Source organism: Hypanus sabinus, unplaced genomic scaffold (assembly GCF_030144855.1).
Source record: "Hypanus sabinus isolate sHypSab1 unplaced genomic scaffold, sHypSab1.hap1 scaffold_442, whole genome shotgun sequence".
NCBI lineage: Eukaryota > Metazoa > Chordata > Chondrichthyes > Myliobatiformes > Dasyatidae > Hypanus > Hypanus sabinus.
Genome location: NW_026781316.1, coordinates 259,258 through 280,000, shown reverse-complemented (window position 1 = coordinate 280,000; position 20,743 = coordinate 259,258). Strand labels below are relative to the sequence as shown.

The window sequence follows — 20,743 nt, the reverse complement described above, 5'->3', positions numbered from 1 at the left end:
ATGACTACATCGATACATTGGGACCAGGTTAGATCCTCAGAGATCTTGACACCCAGGAACTTGAAGCTGCTCACTCCCTCCGCTTCTGATCCCTCTGTGAGGATTGGTGTGTGTTCCTTCGTCTCACCCTTCCTGAAGTCCACAGTCAGCTCTTTCATCTTACTGACGTTGAGTGCCAGGTTGTTGTTGCGGCACCACTCCACCAGCTGGTCTATCTCACTCCTGTACGCCCTCTCGTCTCCACCTGGGATTCCACCAACAGTGGTTGTACTGTCAGCAAATTTGTAGATGGTGTTTGAGCTCTGCCCGGCCGCACAGTCCTGGGTGTAGAGAGAGTGGAGCAGTGGGCCAAGCACACACCCCTGAGGTGCGCCAGTGTTGATCGTCAGCGAGGAAGAGATGTTATTTTACGGATAGTACAAATATAGTGAAGGGAGAGGTAGTATTGAGACAACACGGGGTCTGAGGAAGGACAGACAGAGACTGGGGCTGCGCGGGTACTGCATCAGCCATGATGAAATGGTGGAGATGACTCGATGGGTGGTGGTGGGGCCCCTGACGACGGACGCCGCTTTCCCGCGGCAGCGGCCCACATAGCTGCGCTCGGCGGTGGGGAGGGCTTTGCCCAAGATGGACTGGGCCAATCTCGGAGTTGTATCCCGTGACGTATACAATATATAACCACATAACAATTACATCAGGGAAACAGGCCATCTCGGTCCTTCTAGTCCGTGCCGAACTAGTCCCACCGACCCGCACTCAGCCCATCACCCTCCATTCCTTTCCTGTCCATATACCTGTCCAATATTACTTTAAATGACAATACCGAACCTGCCTCTACCGCTTCTACTGGAAGCTCGTTCCACACAGCGACCCCTCTCTGAGAAAAGAAGCTCCCCCTCATGTTACCCCTAAACTTTTGCCCCCTAACTCTCAACTCACGTCCTCTTGTTTGAATCTCCCCTACTCTCAATGGAAAAAGCCTATCCACGTCAACTCTCTCTGTCCCCCTCATAATTTTAAATACCTCTATCAAGTCCCCCCTCAACCTTCTACGCTCCAAAGAATAAAGACCTAACTCGTTCAACCTTTCTCTGTAACTTAGGGAGGGAGAAAACAGAGAACTATCGACCTGTCAGCCTGACATTGGTGGTGGGGAAGATGCTAGAGTCCATTATTAAAGATGAAATAGTGGCTTATCTAGTTAGCAGTGATAGGATTGGGCTGAACCAGCATGGATTTACCAAGGGTAAATCATGCTTGACTAATCTTGGAGTTTTTCGAGGATGTAACCAGGAAGTTAGACGGGGGAGATCCAGTGGATGTAGTGTACCTTGATTTTCAGAAGGCATTTGATAAGGTCCCACATAGGAGATTGGTGGGTAAAATCAGAGCTCAGGGCATCGGGGGGAAGATATTGACATGGAGAGAAAACTGGTTGGCAGAGGGTAGCAGTGAATGGGTGTTTCTCGGAATGGCAGGTGGTGACTAGTGGGGTGCCACAGGGCTCGGTATTGGGACCACAGCTGTTTACGATTTACATCAACGATTTAGATGAAGGCATAGAAAATAACATCAGCAAGTTTGCTGATGATACTAAGCTGGGTGGCAGTGTGACGTGATGAGGATGTTAGGAGAATTCAGGGTGACTTGGATAGGCTGGGTGAGTGGGCAGATACTTGGCAGATGACGTTTAATGTGAATAAGTGTGAGGTTATCCACTTTGGGAGTAAGAATAGGAAGGCAGATTATTATTAATTCCTGGGATGTCCGGACTGTCTTACACAGAGAGGTTAGAGAGACTGGGCTTGTTCACGCTGGAATTAAGGAGACTGAGAGGGGATCTGATTGAAACATATAAGATTATTAAGGGATTGGACGAGATAGAGGCAGGAAATATGTTCCAGATGCTGGGAGAGTCCAGTACCAGAGGGCACGGTTTGAGAATAAGGGGTAGGTCATTTAGGACAGAGTTAAGGAAAAACTTCTTCTCCCAGATAGTTGTGGGGGTGTGGAATGCACTGCCTCAGAAGGCAGTGGAGGCCAATTCTCTGGATGCTTTCAAGAAGGAGCTAGATAGGTATCTTATCAGAATCAGAATTAGAATCAGACTTTAATCGCCAAGTACCTGTGCACACACAAGGAATTTACTTCTGGCAGATGTTGTCTCTCTGCTCATAACAATAATAATGATAAATATAAATGAAAATATACATTATACAAACAGGTAGTGCAATCCAAGGAATAGTTAGCCGACAGTTAACCGGCAGTTAACTGTTCAGCAAAGTGACCGCAGTAGGGAAAAACTTCTCCAGTGCCTATTAGTCTTAGTCTGGAGGGATCTGAAGCGCCTACCAGACGGAAGCAGTTCAAACAGTCCGTGCGCAGGATGGAAGGAGTCCTTTATGATGTTCCCCGCCCTCTTCTTCGACCTGGAAGAGTACAGGTCCGCAATAGAGGGCAGGGAGGCTCCAGTGATGGGCTCGGTAGTCCTCACTGTGCGCTGTAGTCTGGTTCTATCCTGCTTGGTGGCGGCTCCAAACCACACAGTGACGGAGGTGCACAGGACAGACTCAGTGACTGCAATGGATAGGGGAATCAAGGGATATGGGGACAAGGCAGGAACAGGGTATTGATAGGAATTGATCAGCCATGATCTCAGAATGGCGGTGCAGGCTCGAAGGGCCGAATGGTCTGCTTCTGCACCTATTGTCTATTGAAACCCAGGTAACATTCTAGTAAATCTGCTCTGTACTCTCTCTGTGATTCTCTCTGTACTACTCTGTAGATTTACTGAGTATGCTGGCAGGAAGACAGACCTCAGGGTCGTGTGTGGCGACGTGCACGCACCCTGATAATAAGTTACTCTTTGACCGTCGCTCTCCTCCCCTTCGTCTCCGCCGATCAGGTCCCACCTGGTGCAGGAACGTTGCCTCTGTCCTCGGGCCACCCGGACGGGGAGGGGCGCCCGAGCGATTCGGCGGGAGGCTGATTGAGTCGCGATTCTCACTGGAGCAAAGCTTGGAGGGGTTACAGTGGGGGGAAGGGCCTTCCCTGGCCCAGTGAGCCGCCCTACCAACCGGGGGAGGAAACCGGAGCGCCCGGAGGAACGACACGTACTCCTCGCGGGCGGTGCCGGAGAATTGACCTCCGAACCCCCGGCGCTGGGCCGCCCCCCCCCCCCCCCCCCCCCCACGGTAATCTGATCAAGGCCGACCGCCTTCGTTGCCGCGGGCAACGGCAGTCTTCCCGCGATCGCCCGCGGCAACGTTTTCGGCAGAAGTGGTTTACCATTGTTGCATTCTGGGCAGTGTCTCCCCCCAGCCCATTATCAGTACTCTTCAGAGTCTGTCCGCCTGGCGTCAGAGGTCGCGTAATCAGGACTTGTGATCCGCACCGGCTGCTCGTACGACACTCCACCACCTGCCCCCACGGCTTCACGTGACCCCCGATCGGGGGGGGGGGGGGGGAGCTAAGCAGGTGCCACACCTCGCCCAAGGGGTGACCCGCAGGCCAGCGGAGGCTGTCGGTACCCCCGGCCCTCCTCATCCGCGGGTTCAACCCCGGAGGTTCTCTCTCCAGCGCTCGCTCGCCTCGCGTCTCGTTCGTTCGCTACTTGCGTTGGAGCGAGGGGAAGGAGTTTCAGGCTAGTAAGGGACAGCTGGCCAGCCACGTAAAGCACGACAGCTTCAAGAACTTAAAGATCACGGGAGAATCGGCACCGGCTGATCCCGAGGCAGCGTTAGCGTTCCCCAAAGAGCTACGATGCTTGCATCTGTACCGAGCATGTATAGACTTTTCTTTCTTGTCATTATTCCCTAAACAATACGGTATAACAACTGTTTGCATTGCATTAGGTATTATAAGTAATCTAGAGATGATTTAAAGTATACGGGAGGATGTGCGTGGGTTATATGCACGGTTTTATTTCAGGGACGAGCGTTTTTTGGTATCCGTGGTGGGTCCCGGAACAAATCCCCCCACCACGGATAAGGAGGGCTGACTGTACTCCTTGATGAATTAACTTTGTCTTTTTTTTAAAAACTGGCTAAATTTTGCATTGGGCATCGGAGTTGGGATATAATGTTAAAATTGTGCAAGGCGTTGGTGAGGCCAAATTTGGAGTATTGTGTACAGTTCTGGTCACCGAATTATAGGAAAGATGTCAACAAAATAGAGAGAGTACAGAGAAGATTTACTAGAATGTTACCTGGGTTTCAGCACCTAAGTTACAGGGAAAGTTTGAACAAGTTATGTCTTTATTCTTTGGAACGTAGAAGGTTGAGGGGGGGACTTGATAGAGGTATTTAAAATTATGAGGGGGATAGATAGAGTTGACGTGGATAGACTTTTTCCATTGAGAGTGGGGGAGATTCAAACAAGAGGACATGAGTTGAGAGTTTGGGGGCAAAAGTTTAGGGGTAACACGAGGGGGAACTTTACTCAGAGAGTGGTAGCTGTGTGGAACGAGCTTCCAGTGGAAGTGGTAGAGGCAGGTTCGGTATTGTCATTTAAAGTAAAATTGGATAGGTATATGGACAGGAAAGGAATGGAGGGTTATGGGCTGAGTGCCGGTCGGTGGGACGAGGTGAGAGTGAGCGTTCGGCACGGGCTAGAAGGGCCGAGATGGCCTGTTATGTGGTTTTATGTGGTAGGTAAGGTAGAGGCCGGAACGTCATTTCCCCGGCTGGTGAGACTAGAACGAGGGGACGTAGCCTCAAGATTCGGCGGTGGTGGGGGTGGGGGGGAGTAGATTTGGGACGGCAATGAGGAGGAACTGCTTTTCCCAGAGGGTGGTGAGTCTGTGAAGTTCTCTGCCCAACGAAGCAGTGGAGGCTTTGTTGTTGCTGAGTCGTTGGGCCGAGTCCGACTCTTCATGACCTCGTGGGGTCCAGTAGACTGGCCAGGGCTATCTTCTTGCCCCCGGCTGGGATTTGAACTCGGGACCTTCTGCCCCGAAGCCCAGTGCCAGCGTGGAGGCTGCCTCGGTCAGTATATTTAAGGCTAGGTTGGACAGATTTCTGCACAGTAGGGGAATTAGGGATGGAGATGAGCCCGTGGCCAGATCAGCCATGATCTTACCGAACGGCGGGGCAGGCTCGACGGGCAAGATGGCCGACCCTGGCTCCCGTTTTGTATGTGATCGTGTTCTTATGAATTCCGATTGACGGAGAGCGAGGGATTGCCCTGCACTCCCCCTTCACAATTACCCTCTCAGAAGCAAGACGATGCGATGTTTTACGGTGAGCCTCGACACCGAACTGATTCCACAACCTACGGACTCAGTTTGAAGGACTCTGTGACCCGTTCTCAATGCTCATTTATTTGTTTTTGAATCGAATTGACTTTGTCTTTTACATCCATCACGTGGGTGAGGAGTAAAATCTTTACGTTCCGTCTCTGTCTAGATGGGCGACGTGCAATCGTAGTAATTTATAATAAATAGAGCACAATGTAATATAGAGCACACTCAATTCAGTGTGAGTTCATCAGTCTGATGGAGAAGCTGTCCCGGAGCCTGTCGGTCCTGGCTTTTATGCTGCGGGACCGTTTCCCAGATGGGAGCAGCTGGAACAGTTTGTGATTGGGGTGACTCGGTTCCCCAGTGATCCTTCGGGCCCCTTTTTACACACCCGTCTCTGTAAATGTCCTGAATCGTGGGAAGTTCCCATCTACAGATGGGCTGGGCTGTCCGCACCACTCTCTGCAGAGTCCTACGACTGAGGGAGGTACAGTTCCCGTACCGGGCCGTGATGCTGCTGGTCAGGATGTTCTCAATCGTGCCCCTGCGACGGAGGGAGGTACAGTTCCCGTACCGGGCCGTGATGCAGCCGGTCAGGATGCCCTCGATCGTGCCCTGCCATTGAGGGAGATACAGTTCCCGTACCGGGCCGTGATGCAGCCGGTCGGGATGCTCTCAATCGTGCCCCTGCCATTGAGGGAGGAACAGTTCCCGTACCGGGCCGTGATGCAGCCGGTCGGGATGCTCTCAATCGTGCCCCTGTAGAAAGTCCTGAGGATCTGGGGGGCCCCCACACCAAACTTCCTCAACCGTCTGAGGTGAGAGAGACGCTGTTGTGCCTTTCTCACTGCACAGCCGGTGTGGACAGACCGCGTGAGATCCCCGGTGATGTGGATGCTGAGGAACTTGAAGCTGTTCGCCCTCTCAACCCCAGATCCTCTGGTGTCGATAGGGGTTATTTGTATTTACTGTGAATACCCACAAGAAAATGAATCTCAGGGTTCTATGTGGTGACATATATGTAATTTGATAGTAACATTTACTTTGAACTTCTGCACTTTGGTCAGTTGTCAATATTTTATATTGAAAGTGTTCCATAAATTCTATTTATATTTCCTATAAAGGGATTTGGGAGTCCTTGCGCAGAACAGCCTGAAGGTTAACTTGCAGGTTGAGTCGGTGGTGAGGAAGACAAATGCCAGGTTAGCATTCATGTCAAGAGGACGAGAATCCAAGGGCAGGGATGTGACGCTGAGGGTTTATGAGGCCTCGCCTTGGGTATTGTGAACTGTTCTGGGCTCCTCATCTTAGAAAAGGATTCAGAGGAGGTTCACAAGGATGAGTTTTGAAAACGAAAGGCTGATCCGACGAGGGACGTCTGTACTCGCTGGAATTCAGAAGGACGAGGGGGGTGGGGGATCTCATTGAAACCTGTCGAACATTGAAAAGCCCAGACAGAGTAGATGTGGAAAGGATGTTTCCCATGGTGGGGGAGTCCAGGACAAGTGGGCACAGCTTCAGGATATAGGGGCGCCCTTTCAAAACAGAGGTGCGGAGAAATTTCTTCAGCCAGAGGGTGGTGAATTTGTGGAATTTGTTGCCACGTGCAGGGGTGGGGGCCGGGTCGTTGGGTGTACTTAAGGCAGAGATTGGCAGGTTCTTGTCTGGACGCAACATCAAAGGTGACGGGGGGGGGTTGGTGGGGGAAGGCCGGGGAGAGTTGCTGAGGAGGGAAAAAAGGATCGGCCATGATTGAATGGCGGAGCAGACTCGATGGGCTGAATGGCCTAGTTCTGCTCCTATGTCTTGTGATGGTGTATATATAGAGCCAGAGGCCCTCCGTTGGTTGACCAGGGATATTGTGTCCTGGCTGTCTAGCTACTCAAGCCTGGGCAGGACGATACGGAGAGCGGGCTGTTCCCCGTGTATCAGGCTCCCCCTCTCCACGCAGACGATGAACCCAGAGGAACGGCAGAGACCGATACGGTCCGGCACCGGGAGTCGCCGGTCAGCGTCGAACTCGACGTCGGACTGCCTCAGGGACTCCAGCTCCGGATTTTCCCCCTCGGTGTTCACTCCCGGAGCCTCCCCCGCAAGCGGGTACAGCGGAGGTTTGAGATCAGAGTTTTCCCTCCCCCGGATGAGCTGCCGACCGCGGCCCGACGAGCCCCGCCCGCCCGGAGCGACTGTAGAGGCCAAGTCATTGGGCACACTTAAAGTGGAGGTCGAAAAGGATAGAAGAGATCAATAGAAACTTCACTGGTCCCAAAGGAAATTACAGTGGCACAGTAGCACAGATACGGAGATCACAAGTGCACAGTTGTACAAGTATTGGAAGAAAAGTAACATAAGATGTAGATTAAGATAAAACAAGCCGATGATCACAAGATTTGCAAGTTTGCACTGATAAGTTTGTACAAGAGTTACCGTGATTTCATACACACATGGTGCATGTCCACAGATAAGAATTGACGGTAATATTTCACAGGGTGTCTGTGATAGCAGGGTGTGGTAAACAGAGCTCTGGTTAATAACAGTCTAACGGCGGAGGGGGGGAGTCATCACTCCCCCGGCTGTAGGTTGACTCATTATAGAGCCCGATGGCCGAGGGTCAGAATCACCTCATTTATCGCTCTTTGGAGCAGCGCAGTTGTCTCAGTCTGTTACTGAAAGTGCTCCCTCTGTTCAGCCAAGGCGGCACGCAGAGGGTGGGAAACGTCGTCCGGAATTGCCGGGATTTTCCGGAGGGTCCCTTGTTCCACCACGGCCTCCGGTGTGTCCGGTTCGACTCCTACAACAGAGCCAGCCTTTCCTATCAGTTTATCGAGCCTGTTGGCGTCACCCCGTGTCGGTGCCATTGCCCCAGCTCACCACCGCGTGGAAGATTGTCCTGGTGACGACGGACCGGTAGAACGTGTGAGGGAGAGGCCTGCACACTCCGAAGGACCTCGGTCTCCTCAGGAAGTGGAGGCGGCTCCGGCCCTTCTTGTGCACAGCCTCTGTCAGAATAAAAGGTTAGGATAAGAGGTGGTTTTCGAGAGATATTGAGGCAGCAAGTAACCTTTGTTGCCCTTTCCAAATGTACCGAGAGCTGGCAGAATGACAGACTCTGCCGGTGAGCTTGGGAACCCCCGATCCCCTTTCTCTGCTTCCTCCCCACCCCGTCAGTAACCGTCCGTCACTCTGTGAAACCGACGCCACGTGCAGGACACTGATGCTTGACATCACCTGGCTTCTCTCTCGCGAGGTTGCCTGAGACCATCTGCCAACGCGGTGCGGACAGCGGGCTGGTAAATCTGGCGGGTGAGAAGGAGGTTGGGGAACAGCGGGGGACGGCTGCGGGACGGGTGGAAGAGAAAGGGTGACATGGTGGGGTGAGTGCAGACACACACCCGGCCCCGAGACATCAGGCAGGGTCACTTGATTCCAGACAATTGGTTTATTGATCATTACAGAATGTCTCTCTGGTGCTTCCCTCTCCCTTCCCCTTTTCCCAACCATGATTCACCCCCTTTCCCTTCCCTTTTCCCCAACCATGATTCCCCCTCTCCCTTACCCCTTTCCCAACCATGATTCCCCCCCTCCCTTCCCCTTTTCCCAACCATGATTCCCCTCTCCCTTCCCCTTTCCCCAACCATGATTCCCCCTCTCCCTTCCCCTTTTCCCAACCATGATTCCCCCTCTCCCTTCTCCTTTCCCCAACCATGATTCCCCCTCTCCCTTCCCCCAACCATGATTCCCCTCTCCCTTCCCCTTTTCCCAACCAGGATTCCCCCTCTCCCTTCCCCTTTCCCCAACCATGATTCCCCCTCTCCCTTCTCCTTTCCCCAGCCATGATTCCCCTCTCCCTTCCCCTTTTCCCAACCAGGATTCCCCCTCTCCCTTCTCCTTTCCCCAACCATGATTCCCCCTCTCCCTTCCCCCAACCATGATTCCCCTCTCCCTTCCCCTTGCCCCAACTATGATTCCCCCCTCTCCCTTCCCCTTTTCCCAACCATGATTCCCCTCTCCCTTCCCCTTTCCCCAAACATGATTCCCCTCTCCCTTCCCCTTTCCCCAAACATGATTCCCCTCTCCCTTCCCCTTTTCCCAACCATGATTCCTCCTCTCCCTTCCCCTTTTCCCAACCACGATTCCCCCCTCTCCCTTCCCCTTTTCCCAGCCATGATTCCCCCTCTCCCTTCCCCTTTTCCCAACCGATTCCCCCTCTCCCTTCCCCTTTTCCCAACCATGATTCCCCCTATCCCTTCCCCTTTCCCCAAACATGATTCCCCCTCTCCCTTCCCCTTTTCCCAACCATGATTCCCCTCTCCCTGCCCCTTTTCCCAACCATGATTCCCCTCTCCCTGCCCCTTTTCCCAACCATGATTCCCCCTATCCCTTCCCCTTTCCCCAAACATGATTCCCCCTCTCCCTACCCCTTTCCCCGAACATGTTTCCCCCTATCTCTTCTCCTTTCCCCAAACATGATTCCCCTCTCCATTCCCCTTTTCCCAAACATGATTCCCCTCTCCCTTCCCCTTTTCCCAATCATGATTCCCCCTCTCCCTTCCCCTTTTCCCAATCATGATTCCCCCTCTCCCTTCCCCTTTTCCCAACCATGATTCACCCCCTTTCCCTTCCCTTTTCCCCAACCATGATTCCCCCTCTCCCTTACCCCTTTCCCAACCATGATTCCCCCCCTCCCTTCCCCTTTTCCCAACCATGATTCCCCTCTCCCTTCCCCTTTCCCCAACCATGATTCCCCCTCTCCCTTCCCCTTTTCCCAACCATGATTCCCCCTCTCCCTTCTCCTTTCCCCAACCATGATTCCCCCTCTCCCTTCCCCCAACCATGATTCCCCTCTCCCTTCCCCTTTTCCCAACCAGGATTCCCCCTCTCCCTTCCCCTTTCCCCAACCATGATTCCCCCTCTCCCTTCTCCTTTCCCCAGCCATGATTCCCCTCTCCCTTCCCCTTTTCCCAACCAGGATTCCCCCTCTCCCTTCTCCTTTCCCCAACCATGATTCCCCCTCTCCCTTCCCCCAACCATGATTCCCCTCTCCCTTCCCCTTCCCCAACCATGATTCCCCTCTCCCTTCCCCTTCCCCAACCATGATTCCCCCTCTCCCTTCCCCTTTTCCCAACCATGATTTCCCTCTCCCTTCCCCTTTCCCCAACCACAATTCCCCTCTCCCTTCCCCTTTCCCCAACCATGATTCCCCCTCTCCCTTCCCCTTGCCCCAACTATGATTCCCCCCTCTCCCTTCCCCTTTTCCCAACCATGATTCCCCTCTCCCTTCCCCTTTCCCCAAACATGATTCCCCTCTCCCTTCCCCTTTCCCCAAACATGATTCCCCTCTCCCTTCCCCTTTTCCCAACCATGATTCCCCCTCTCCCTTCCCCTTTTCCCAACCACGATTCCCCCCTCTCCCTTCCCCTTTTCCCAGCCATGATTCCCCCTCTCCCTTCCCCTTTTCCCAACCGATTCCCCCTCTCCCTTCCCCTTTTCCCAACCATGATTCCCCCTATCCCTTCCCCTTTCCCCAAACATGATTCCCCCTCTCCCTACCCCTTTCCCCGAACATGTTTCCCCCTATCTCTTCTCCTTTCCCCAAACATGATTCCCCTCTCCATTCCCCTTTTCCCAAACATGATTCCCCTCTCCCTTCCCCTTTTCCCAATCATGATTCCCCCTCTCCCTTCCCCTTTTCCCAATCATGATTCCCCCTCTCCCTTCCCCTTTTCCCAACCATGATTCACCCTCTCCCTTCCCCTTTTCCCAACCATGATTCCCCTCTCCCTTCCCCTTTTCCCAACCATGATTCCCCCTCTCCCTTCCCCTTTTCCCAACCATGATTCCCCCTATCCCTTCCCCTTTCCCCAAACATGATTCCTCCTCTCCCTTCCCCTTTTCCCAACCATGATTCCCCTCTCCCTGCCCCTTTTCCCAACCATGATTCCCCCTATCCCTTCCCCTTTCCCCAAACATGATTCCCCCTCTCCCTACCCCTTCCCCAAACATGATTCCCCCTATCCCTTCCCCTTTCCCCAAACATGATTCCCCACTCCCTTCCCCTTTTCCCCAACCATGATTCCCCCTCTCCCTTCCCCGTTTCCCCAACCATGATTCCCCCTCTCCCTTTCCCTTTTCCCAACCATGATTCCCCTTCTCCCTTCTCCTTTCCCCAACCATGATTCCCCTCTCCCTTCCCCTTTTCCCAATCATGATTCCCCTCTCCCTTCCCCTTTCCCCAGCCATGATTCCCCTCTCCCTTCCCCTTTTCCCAACCATGATTCCCCTCTCCCTTCCCCTTTTCCCAACCATGATTCCCCTCTCCCTTCCCCTTTCCCCAGCCATGATTCCCCTCTCCCTTCCCCTTTTCCCAACCATGATTCCCCTCTCCTTTCCCCTTTTCCCCAGCCATGATTCCCCTCTCCCTTTCCCTTTTCCCAACCATGATTCCCCTTCTCCCTTCTCCTTTCCCCAACCATGATTCCCCTCTCCCTTCCCCTTTTCCCAATCATGATTCCCCTCTCCCTTCCCCTTTCCCCAGCCATGATTCCCCTCTCCCTTCCCCTTTCCCCAGCCATGATTCCCCTCTCCCTTCCCCTTTCCCCAGCCATGATTCCCCTCTCCCTCCCCCTTCCCACTCTCTCAGTCCACAACAGAGACCCACATCAGAATCAGGTTTACCATCGCTCACTCATGCCATGAAATTCGTTCCTTCTTTGTAGTAGGACTGCAGCGCGATGCGTACAATTACTATGGTTCTGTGCAAAAGTCCTGGGCCCCCTGGCTATGCCTGAGACTGCGGTGCGCCTCTCTGAATCTCTGCTAACGTTCTGTCGGCACCTCTCTCTCTCTCTCCCCTGCAGGACACAACCTCGGGGGGCCGTACTGGCTGACCCTCTCGCCGATGTACATCTGGATTCTGATCTTCTTCACCCGGCCGCACAAGGAGGAACGCTTCCTCTTCCCCATCTACCCGCTCTTCTGCCTCTGCGGGGCCGTGGCCCTCGCTGCGGTACAGGTCAGTGGCCGGAGATTCAGACCGATCGCTGAAGGTGCCGGAGGAACCAGGTGTCAGTCCGATCCCGTCTCAGAGATAAGGTGCAAGGGACAGTTATTACCAGAGGAGGAACTCTTCAGGGCTTGGCGGCAGCTAGGGGACAATCCACTTCGGGCCGAGTCCCGCCAGCGTCCTGCGCGCGTTCCTTCGGTGAGGGGGGGGGGGGAGTGAAGTTATCCCCACTGGTTTAAGAGCCTGATTGTTGAGGGGTAATAACTGTTCCTGAACCTGGTGGTGTAGGTCCTGAGGCTCCTGCACCTCCTTCCTGATGGTTGAGGGGTGATAACTGTCCCTGAAACCAGTGGTGTGGGTCCTGAGGCTCCTGTACCTCCTTCCTGATGGTTGAGGGGTAATAACTGTCCCTGAACCTGGTGGTGTGGGTCTGGAGGCTCCTGTACCTCCTTCCTGATGGTTGAGAGGTGATAACTGTTCCTGAACCTGGTGGTGTGGGTCCAGAGGCTCCTGTACCTCCTTCCTGATGGTTGAGGGGTAATAACTGACCCTGAACCTGTTGGTGTGGGTCCTGAGGCTCCTGTACCTCCTTCCTGATGGTTGAGGAATGATAACTGTCCCTGAACCTGGTGGTGTGGGTCCTGAGGCTCCTGTACATCCTTCCTGATGTTTGAGGTGCAATAACTGCCCCTGAACCTGGTGGTGTGGGTCCTGAGGCTCCTGTACCTCCTTCCTGATGGTTGAGGGGTAATAACTCTTCCTGAACCTGGTGGTGTGGGTCCTGAGGCTCCTGTACCTCCTTCCTTATGGTTGAGGGGTGATAACTGTCCCTGAACCTGGTGGTGTGGGTCCTGAGGCTCTGGTACCTCCTTCCTGATGGTTGAGGGGTGATAACTGTTCCTGAACCTGGTGGTGTGGGTCCTCAGGCTCCTGTACCTCCTTCCTGATGGTTGAGGTGTGATAACTGTCCCTGAAACCGGTGGTGTGGGTCCTGAGGCTCCTGTACCACCTTCCTGATGGTTGAGGGGTAATAACTGTCCCTGAACCTGGTGGTGTGGGTCCTGAGGCTCCTGTACCTCCTTCCTGATGGTTGAGGAATGATAACTGTCCCTGAACATGGTGGTGTGGGTCCTGAGGCTCCTGTACCTCCTTCCTGATAGTTAAGGGGTAATAACTGATCCTGAACCTGGTGGTGTGCATCCTGAGGCTCCTGTACCTCCTTCCTGATGTTTGAGGTGCAATAACTGTCCCTGAACCTGGTGTTGTGGGTCCTGAGGCTCCTGTACCTCCTTCCTGATGGTTGAGGGGTGATAACTGTTCCTGAACCTGGTGGTGTGGGTCCTGAGGCTCCTGTAACTCCTTCCTGATGGTTGAGGGGTGATAACTGTTCCTGAACCTGGTGGTGTGGGTCCTGAGGCTCCTGTACCTCCTTCCTGATGGTTGAGGGGTGATAACTGTCCCTGAACCTCGTGGTGTGGGTCCTGAGGCTCCTGTACCTCCTTCCTGATGGTTGAGTGGTGATAACTGTCCCTGAACCTGGTGGTGTGGGTCCTGAGGCTGTTGTACCTCCTTCCTGATGGTTGAGGGGTGATAACTGTTCTTGAAACTGGTGATGTGGGTCCTGAGGCTCCTGTACCTCCTTCCTGATGGTTGAGGTGTAATAACTGTCCCTGAACCTGGAGGTGCCGGTCCTGAGGCTCCTGTACCTCCTTCCTGATGGTTGAGGGGTGATAACTGTCCCTGAACCTGGTGGTGTGGGTCCTGCGGCTCCTGTACCTCCTTCCTTATGGTTGAGGGGTAATAACTGTCCCTGAACCTGGTGGTGTGGGTCCTGAGGCTCCTGTACCTACTTCCTGATGTTTGAGGTGCAATAACTGTCCCTGAACCTGGTGGTGTGGGTCCTGAGGCTCCTGTACCTCCTTCCTGTTGGGTGAGGTGTGATAACTGTTCCTGAACCTGGTGGTGTGGGTCCTGAGGCTCCTGTACCTCCTTCCTGATGCTTGAGGGGTGATAACTGTCCCTGAACCTGGTGGTGTGCGTCCAGAGGCTCCTGTACCTCCTTCCTGATGAATGAGGGGTGATAACTGTTCCTGAACCTGGTGGTGTGGGTCTTCAGGCTCCTGTACCTCCTTCCTGATGGTTGAGGTGTGATAACTGTCCCTGAAACCGGTGGTGTGGGTCCTGAGGCTCCTGTACCTCCTTCCTGATGGTTGAGGAATGATAACTGTCCCTGAACCTGGTGGTGTGGGTCCTGAGGCTCCTGTACCTCCTTCCTGATGGTTGAGGTGCAATAACTGTCCCTGAACCTGGTGGTGTGGGTCCTGAGGCTCCTGTACCTCCTTCCTGATGGTTGAGGGGTGATAACTGTCCCTGAACCTGGTGGTGTGGGTCCTGAGGCTCCTGTACCTCCTTCCTGATGGTTGAGGGGTGATAACTGTCCCTGAACCTGGTGGTGTGGGCCCTGCGGCTCCTGTACCTCCTTCCTGATGGTTGAGGGGTGATAACTGTCCCTGAACCTGGTGGTGTGGGTCCTGAGGCTCCTGTACCTCCTTCCTGATGGTTGAGGGGTAATAACTGTCCCTGAACCTGGTGGTGCCGGTCCTGAGGCTCCTGTACCTCCTTCCTGATGGTTGAGGGGTAATAACTGTCCCTGAACCTGGTGGTGTGGGTCCTGAGGCTCCTGTACCTCCTTCCTGATGGTTGAGGTGCAATAACTGTCCCTGAACCTGGTGGTGTGCGTCCTGAGGCTCCTGTACCTCCTTCCTGATGGTTGAGGTGCAATAACTGTCCCTGAACCTGGTGGTGTGGGTCCTGAGGCTCCTGTACCTCCTTCCTGATGGTTGAGGGGTGATAACTGTCCCTGAACCTGGTGGTGTGGGCCCTGCGGCTCCTGTACCTCCTTCCTGATGGTTGAGGGGTAATAACTGTCCCTGAACCTGGTGGTGAGGGTCCTGAGGCTCCTGTACCTCCTTCCTGATGGTTGAAGGGTGATAACTCCCTGAACCTGGTGGTGCCGGTCCTGAGGCTCCTGTACCTCCTTCCTGATGTTTGAGGGGTGATAACTGTCCCTGAACCTGGTGGTGTGGGTCCTGAGGCTCCTGTACCTCCTTCCTGATGGTTGAAGGGTGATAACTGTCCCTGAACCTGGTGGTGCCGGTCCTGAGGCTCCTGTACCTCCTTCCTGATGGTTGAAGGGTGATAACTGTCCCTGAACCTGGTGGTGTGGGTCCTGAGGCTCCTGTACCTCCTTCCCGATGGTTGAGGGGTGATAACTGTCCCTGAACCTGGTGGTGCCGGTCCTGAGGCTCCTGTACCTCCTTCCTTATGGTTGAGGGGTGATAACTGTCCCTGAACCTGGTGGTGTGGATCCTGAGGCTCCTGTACCTCCTTCCTGATGGTTGAGGGGTGATAACTGTCCCTGAACCTCGTGGTGTGGGTCCTGAGGCTCCTGTACCTCCTTCCTGATGGTTGAGTGGTGATAACTGTCCCTGAACCTGGTGGTGTGGGTCCTGAGGCTGTTGTACCTCCTTCCTGATGGTTGAGGGGTGATAACTGTTCTTGAAACTGGTGGTGTGGGTCCTGAGGCTCCTGTACCTCCTTCCTGATGGTCGAGGGGTGATAACTGTTCTTGAAACTGGTGATGTGGGTCCTGAGGCTCCTGTACCTCCTTCCTGATGGTTGAGGGGTAATAACTGTCCCTGAACCTGGTGGTGTGGGTCCTGTTGCTCCTGTACCTCCTTCCTGATGGTTGAGGGGTGATAACTGTCCCTGAACCTGGTGGTGTGGATCCTGAGGCTCCTGTACCTCCTTCCCGATGACAGCGGTGTGAATGTCACGCTGTATTTAACGATTAACTTGACCTTGTGGTTGTTGAGCTCATCAGATTCAGGGGGAAATGACACGATTGAGCATGTTTTGCGTTTCCGGAAGTCTGGAGTTTAGTTCGAGCTGCGAACGAGCGATCTGCCCAGTGGTGACGCGAGGGGAGTCTGGGGCTCCCTCCGGACCGACAGGGTGAAGGAGTTGGAGTGAACTGTGGCGTTTTAGTTAACTGAAGCCCAATTGTACAAGGTGGCACATTCCGTCACGGGTAAAACCCCCTCAGCTGTTGAGTGTGTCTACGGGAACCGCCGTAGTGAGAAAACAGCGTCCATCGTCAGGGAGTTCCTCCACCACCCCCCCCCCCCACCTCCCTGCTCACTCTCTCTCCTCCCTTCTGTTACACCCTGAGACGGTGTTTTAATTTTAGCCATTGTGGTTTATAGATAATTGACAATAATGACAGGAGTAGGCCATTCGGCCCTTCGAGCCAGCACTGCCGTTCACTGTTCATCCACAATCAGTAACCCCGTTCCTGCCCTCTCCCCATATCCCCTGACTCCGCTATCTTTAAGAGCTCTATCTATCTCTCTCTTGAAAGCATCCAGAGACTTGGCCTCCACTGCCTCCTGAAGCAGAGCTTTCCATAGATCCACCACTCTCTGGGTGAAAAAGTTTTTCCTCAACTCCATTCTAAATGGCCCCTACCCCTTATTCTTAAACTGTGGCCTCTGGTTCTGGACTCACCCATCAGCGGGAACATGCTTCCTGCCTCTAGCGCGTCCAATCCCTTAATCATCTTATATGTTTCAATCAGATCCCCTCTCGTCCTTCTAAATTCCAGTGTATACAAGCCCAGTCGTTCCAATCTTTCAACATATGACAGTCCCGTCATTCTGGGAATCAACCTCGTGAACCTACACTGCACTCCCTCAATAGCAAGAATGTCCCTCCTCAAATCTGGAGACCAAAACTGCACACAATACTCCAGGTGGGGTCTCACCAGGGCCCTGTACAGCTGCAGAAGGATCTCTTTGCTCCTATATTCAACTCCCCTTGTTATGAAGGCCAACATGCCATCAGCTTTCTTCACTGCCTGCTGTACCTGCATGCTTACTTTCAGTGACTGATGTACAAGAACACCTAGGTCTCGTTGTACTTCCCCCTTTTCCTAACTTGACACCATTCAGATAGAAACGCACACAAAACGCTGGTGGAACACAGCAGGTCAGGCAGCGTCTATAGGGAGAAGCACTGTCGACGTTTTGGGCCGAGACCCTTCATCAGCCCTGAACAACTTGTGTGTGTTGCTTGAGTTTCCAGCTTTGGCAGATTTCCTCGTCCAGACAGTGATCTGTTTGGTCAGACAGTCCTCGTGCAGCAAGAGAGAAGCTTTCACTGACTGAACCTTTCTTTCCTCCCCCCGCCCCACCGTCTCTCCGACAGAAATCCTACCACTTCCTGTTCCACCGATACCGGCCAGAGCACTACACCATCTCCTCCAACTGGCTGGCCTTGGGCACGGTCGGCCTCTTCGGACTGCTGTCCCTTTCCCGCTCCGTGGCGCTGTTCAGAGGTCAGTAGCTGGGCGGTTACGCTTTCGTCCTTGTCAGGTGGGGGGGGGGGGGGGGAAGGGGGAAGGATCAGAGGCCATTTGGCCCGTCAACCTACCAATCCATCGGCCTTAAGAAACGGCATAAAGACTCAGCCTCTGTAGCCGCCTGCGGCGATGAATTCCGCAGATGCTCCACTCTCCGGCTGAAGAAACTCTCCCCCCCCCCCCCCCCACCTCATCTCCGTTCTTCCGAGGCCTGTGCTGCCCCACCCTCCTCTCCGCATCCGCCCCATCGAGGCCCCTTCACCGTCCGGTCGGTCAACCCCTCGTTCTTCTGATCCCGGAGCCGTCAAACGCTCCTCATGCGACGGGGCCTTTCAATCCCGGAATCACTTCCACGGACCGAGTGAGGCCCCGCCACCTCGACATGTCCCACTGCCCATCTGTACAAATTCTTCCAGAGTGTGTGGAGAAACCTCCGGAACCGTTGTAAAACCGTCAACCACCGTGTCCGGAGCCGGCCAGAAGCCTTAGTGTTGGGCCGCAGTTTCAGTTAGGGAGGTGGTTTATGAAGAATCCGGCCGGGGGATCCCACCGCGTTGTCTCTCTGTGTGTCTTTACAGGCTACCATGCGCCCCTGGACCTTTACCCAGAGTTCCAGCGGATCGCCTCCGACCCAGGCACCCACACGGTCCCCGAGGGAAGGCCGGTCAACGTCTGCGTTGGGAAGGAGTGGCACCGCTTCCCGGGCAGCTTCCTCTTACCCGACAAGTGAGCAGCTCCTGCATTTCTCAAATGATGCGCCACTTCTGTCGGGCGCGGGCCTCGAATTATCAAAGTTCGCACTTTTATCTCTCCATCTTTCTTTTTCTCCCTTCACTGTCCCTCTCCCCTTCTCTCTCTCCACTCAATCCTCCCTCCCCACTTTCTTCCTCTTCCTTCCTCCCCTTTCTCTCTCTCCCTCTGTCTCTGCATCTCCGTCTCTCTCTCTCCTCTTCTTCCCTTCCCTCCCTCCCTCCCTCCCTGTCTCTGTTTCTCTTTCTTTCTCTCTGACTTTCTTTCTGTCTCTCCCTGTCTCACTCCTCTCTGTCCTCTTTTTCTCCCTTCACCCTCTCTCCTTCTCTCTCTCCACTCTCAATTCCCCCCTCCCTCCCCCTCTCCTCCCCACTCTCCCCTCCCCACTTTCTTTCTGTTCCTCTCTCTCTCCCTCCACTATCCCTCTCCCCTTCTCTCCTCCCTCCCTCTCTGTCACTGCCTCTCTCCCGACTCTCTCTCTCTCTCTCTGCTTCCACCGTCTCTCCCTGTCTCTCTCTCTTCCTCTCTCTCCACTCTCAATCCCCCCGCTCCTCCCCACTCTCCCCTTTTTTCTCTCCCCTCCCCACTTTCTTTCTGTTCCTCTCTCTCTCTCTCTCCACTATCCCTCTCCCCTTCTCTCCTCCCCCTCCCTCTCTCTGCTGACCTCTCTCTCTCTTTCTCTGCTTCCACCGTCTCTTCCTGTCTCTCTCGCCACTCTCAATCCCCCTTCCCCCTCTCTCCTCGCCCTCTCCTCCCCTTCCCCCTCGCCCTCTCCTCCCCTTCCCCCTCTCTCCTCGCCCTCTCCTCCCCCTTCCCCCTCTCTCCTCGCCCTCTCCTCCCCCTTCCCCCTCTCTCCTCGCCCTCTCCTCCCCCTTCCCCCTCTCTCCTCGCCCTCTCCTCCCCCTTCCCCCTCTCTCCTCGCCCTCTCCTCCCCTTCCCCCTCTCCTCGCCCTCTCCTCCCCCTTCCCCCTCTCCTCACCCTCTCCTCCCCCTTCCCCCTCTCCTCACCCTCTCCTCCCCCTTCCCCCTCTCCTCACCCTCTCCTCCCCCTTCCCCCTCTCTCCTCGCCCTCTCCTCCCCCTTCCCCCTCTCTCCTCACCCTCTCCTCCCCCTTCCCCCTCTCTCCTCGCCCTCTCCTCCCCCTTCCCCCTCTCTCCTCACCCTCTCCTCCCCCTTCCCCCTCTCTCCTCGCCCTCTCCTCCCCCTTCCCCCTCTCTCCTCGCCCTCTCCTCCCCCTTCTCCCTCCCCTCTCCTCTCCACTCTCCACCCTCTCCACCCCTCTCCTCCCCTCCTCTCCCCCCTCTCATCCCCTCTCCTCCCTTCTCTCCTCCCCCTCTCCTCCTCTCCCCTCCCCTCTCCTCCTCTCCTCCCTCCTCTCCTACCCCTTCTCTGTAAATTCTCAACGGGAATCCCTCACTCTCCATCAATGGGAGTTCATAAGGACACGATAACGTACGAAATCGGAACAGGAGTCGGCCACCCGGCCCATCGAGCCTGCCCCGTTTCCGTGCTGTAATTGTTATATGGTTGTACGTCCCTGTGCTGCCGCTGCCTTGTTAAGGCCATCCCCCCCCCTACTGGGGCGCAGATTACCGACTGCGGCTTGTCCTGGGCCAGTCTTTCAATTCCCCCCGCGCCCGTCGTCTCGGCGTATGTAGGAGCTTCTGTCGCCGCGGCTGACGTTGCTTCTTCGACGGGCGGAATAAAGACCCGTGCCCTTCCTCCCCCCCCCCACAGCTGGCAGCTGCAGTTTGTCACCTCTGAGTTCCGCGGGCAGCTCCCAAAGCCCTTCGCCAAAGGACCCAAAGCAACTCGAATTCATCCCACTGACATGAACGACCAAAACCTCGAAGAGCCCTCTCGATACGTAAGTGACTGTTGTGTGTGTTTATCGGAAAGATGAAGTGGGGGGTGGGGGGGAATCTCATTGAAAGGCCTGGACACAGAGTAGATGTGGAAAGGATGTTTCCCATGGTGGGGGAGTCTAGGACGAGAGGGCACAGCCTCAGGATAGAGGGGCGCCCTTTCAAAGCAGGGATGTCTTTAGCCAGAGGGTGGTGAATCTGTGGAGGCCAGGTCGTTGGGGGTATTTAAGGCAGAGATTGACAGGTTCTTGATTAGACAGGACATCAAAGGTTAGAGGGAGAAGGCCGGGAACTGGGGTTGAGGAGGAGATGGAAAAATAAGGATCAGCCATGATTGAATGGCGGAGCAGACTCGATGGGCCAGACGGCCTAATTCTGCTCCCACAAAATGCTGGTGGAACGCAGCAGGCCCGGCAGCATCTATAGGGAGAAGCACTGTCGACGTTTCGGGCCGAGACCCTTCG

At 54.6% G+C, this 20,743-nt stretch overlaps 1 protein-coding gene across 1 annotated transcript in view; it reads left to right on the top strand.

The window, feature by feature from the left end:
• The window catches only part of LOC132388958 (alpha-1,2-mannosyltransferase ALG9-like), a 386,292-nt gene that overhangs the window by 114,484 nt on the left and 251,065 nt on the right, over positions 1 to 20,743 (top strand). The window contains 4 exon segments of the mRNA XM_059961380.1: positions 12,100 to 12,254; positions 17,511 to 17,640; positions 18,243 to 18,390; positions 20,152 to 20,281. Of these exon segments, the coding sequence (XP_059817363.1) occupies positions 12,100 to 12,254; positions 17,511 to 17,640; positions 18,243 to 18,390; positions 20,152 to 20,281 (563 nt within the window).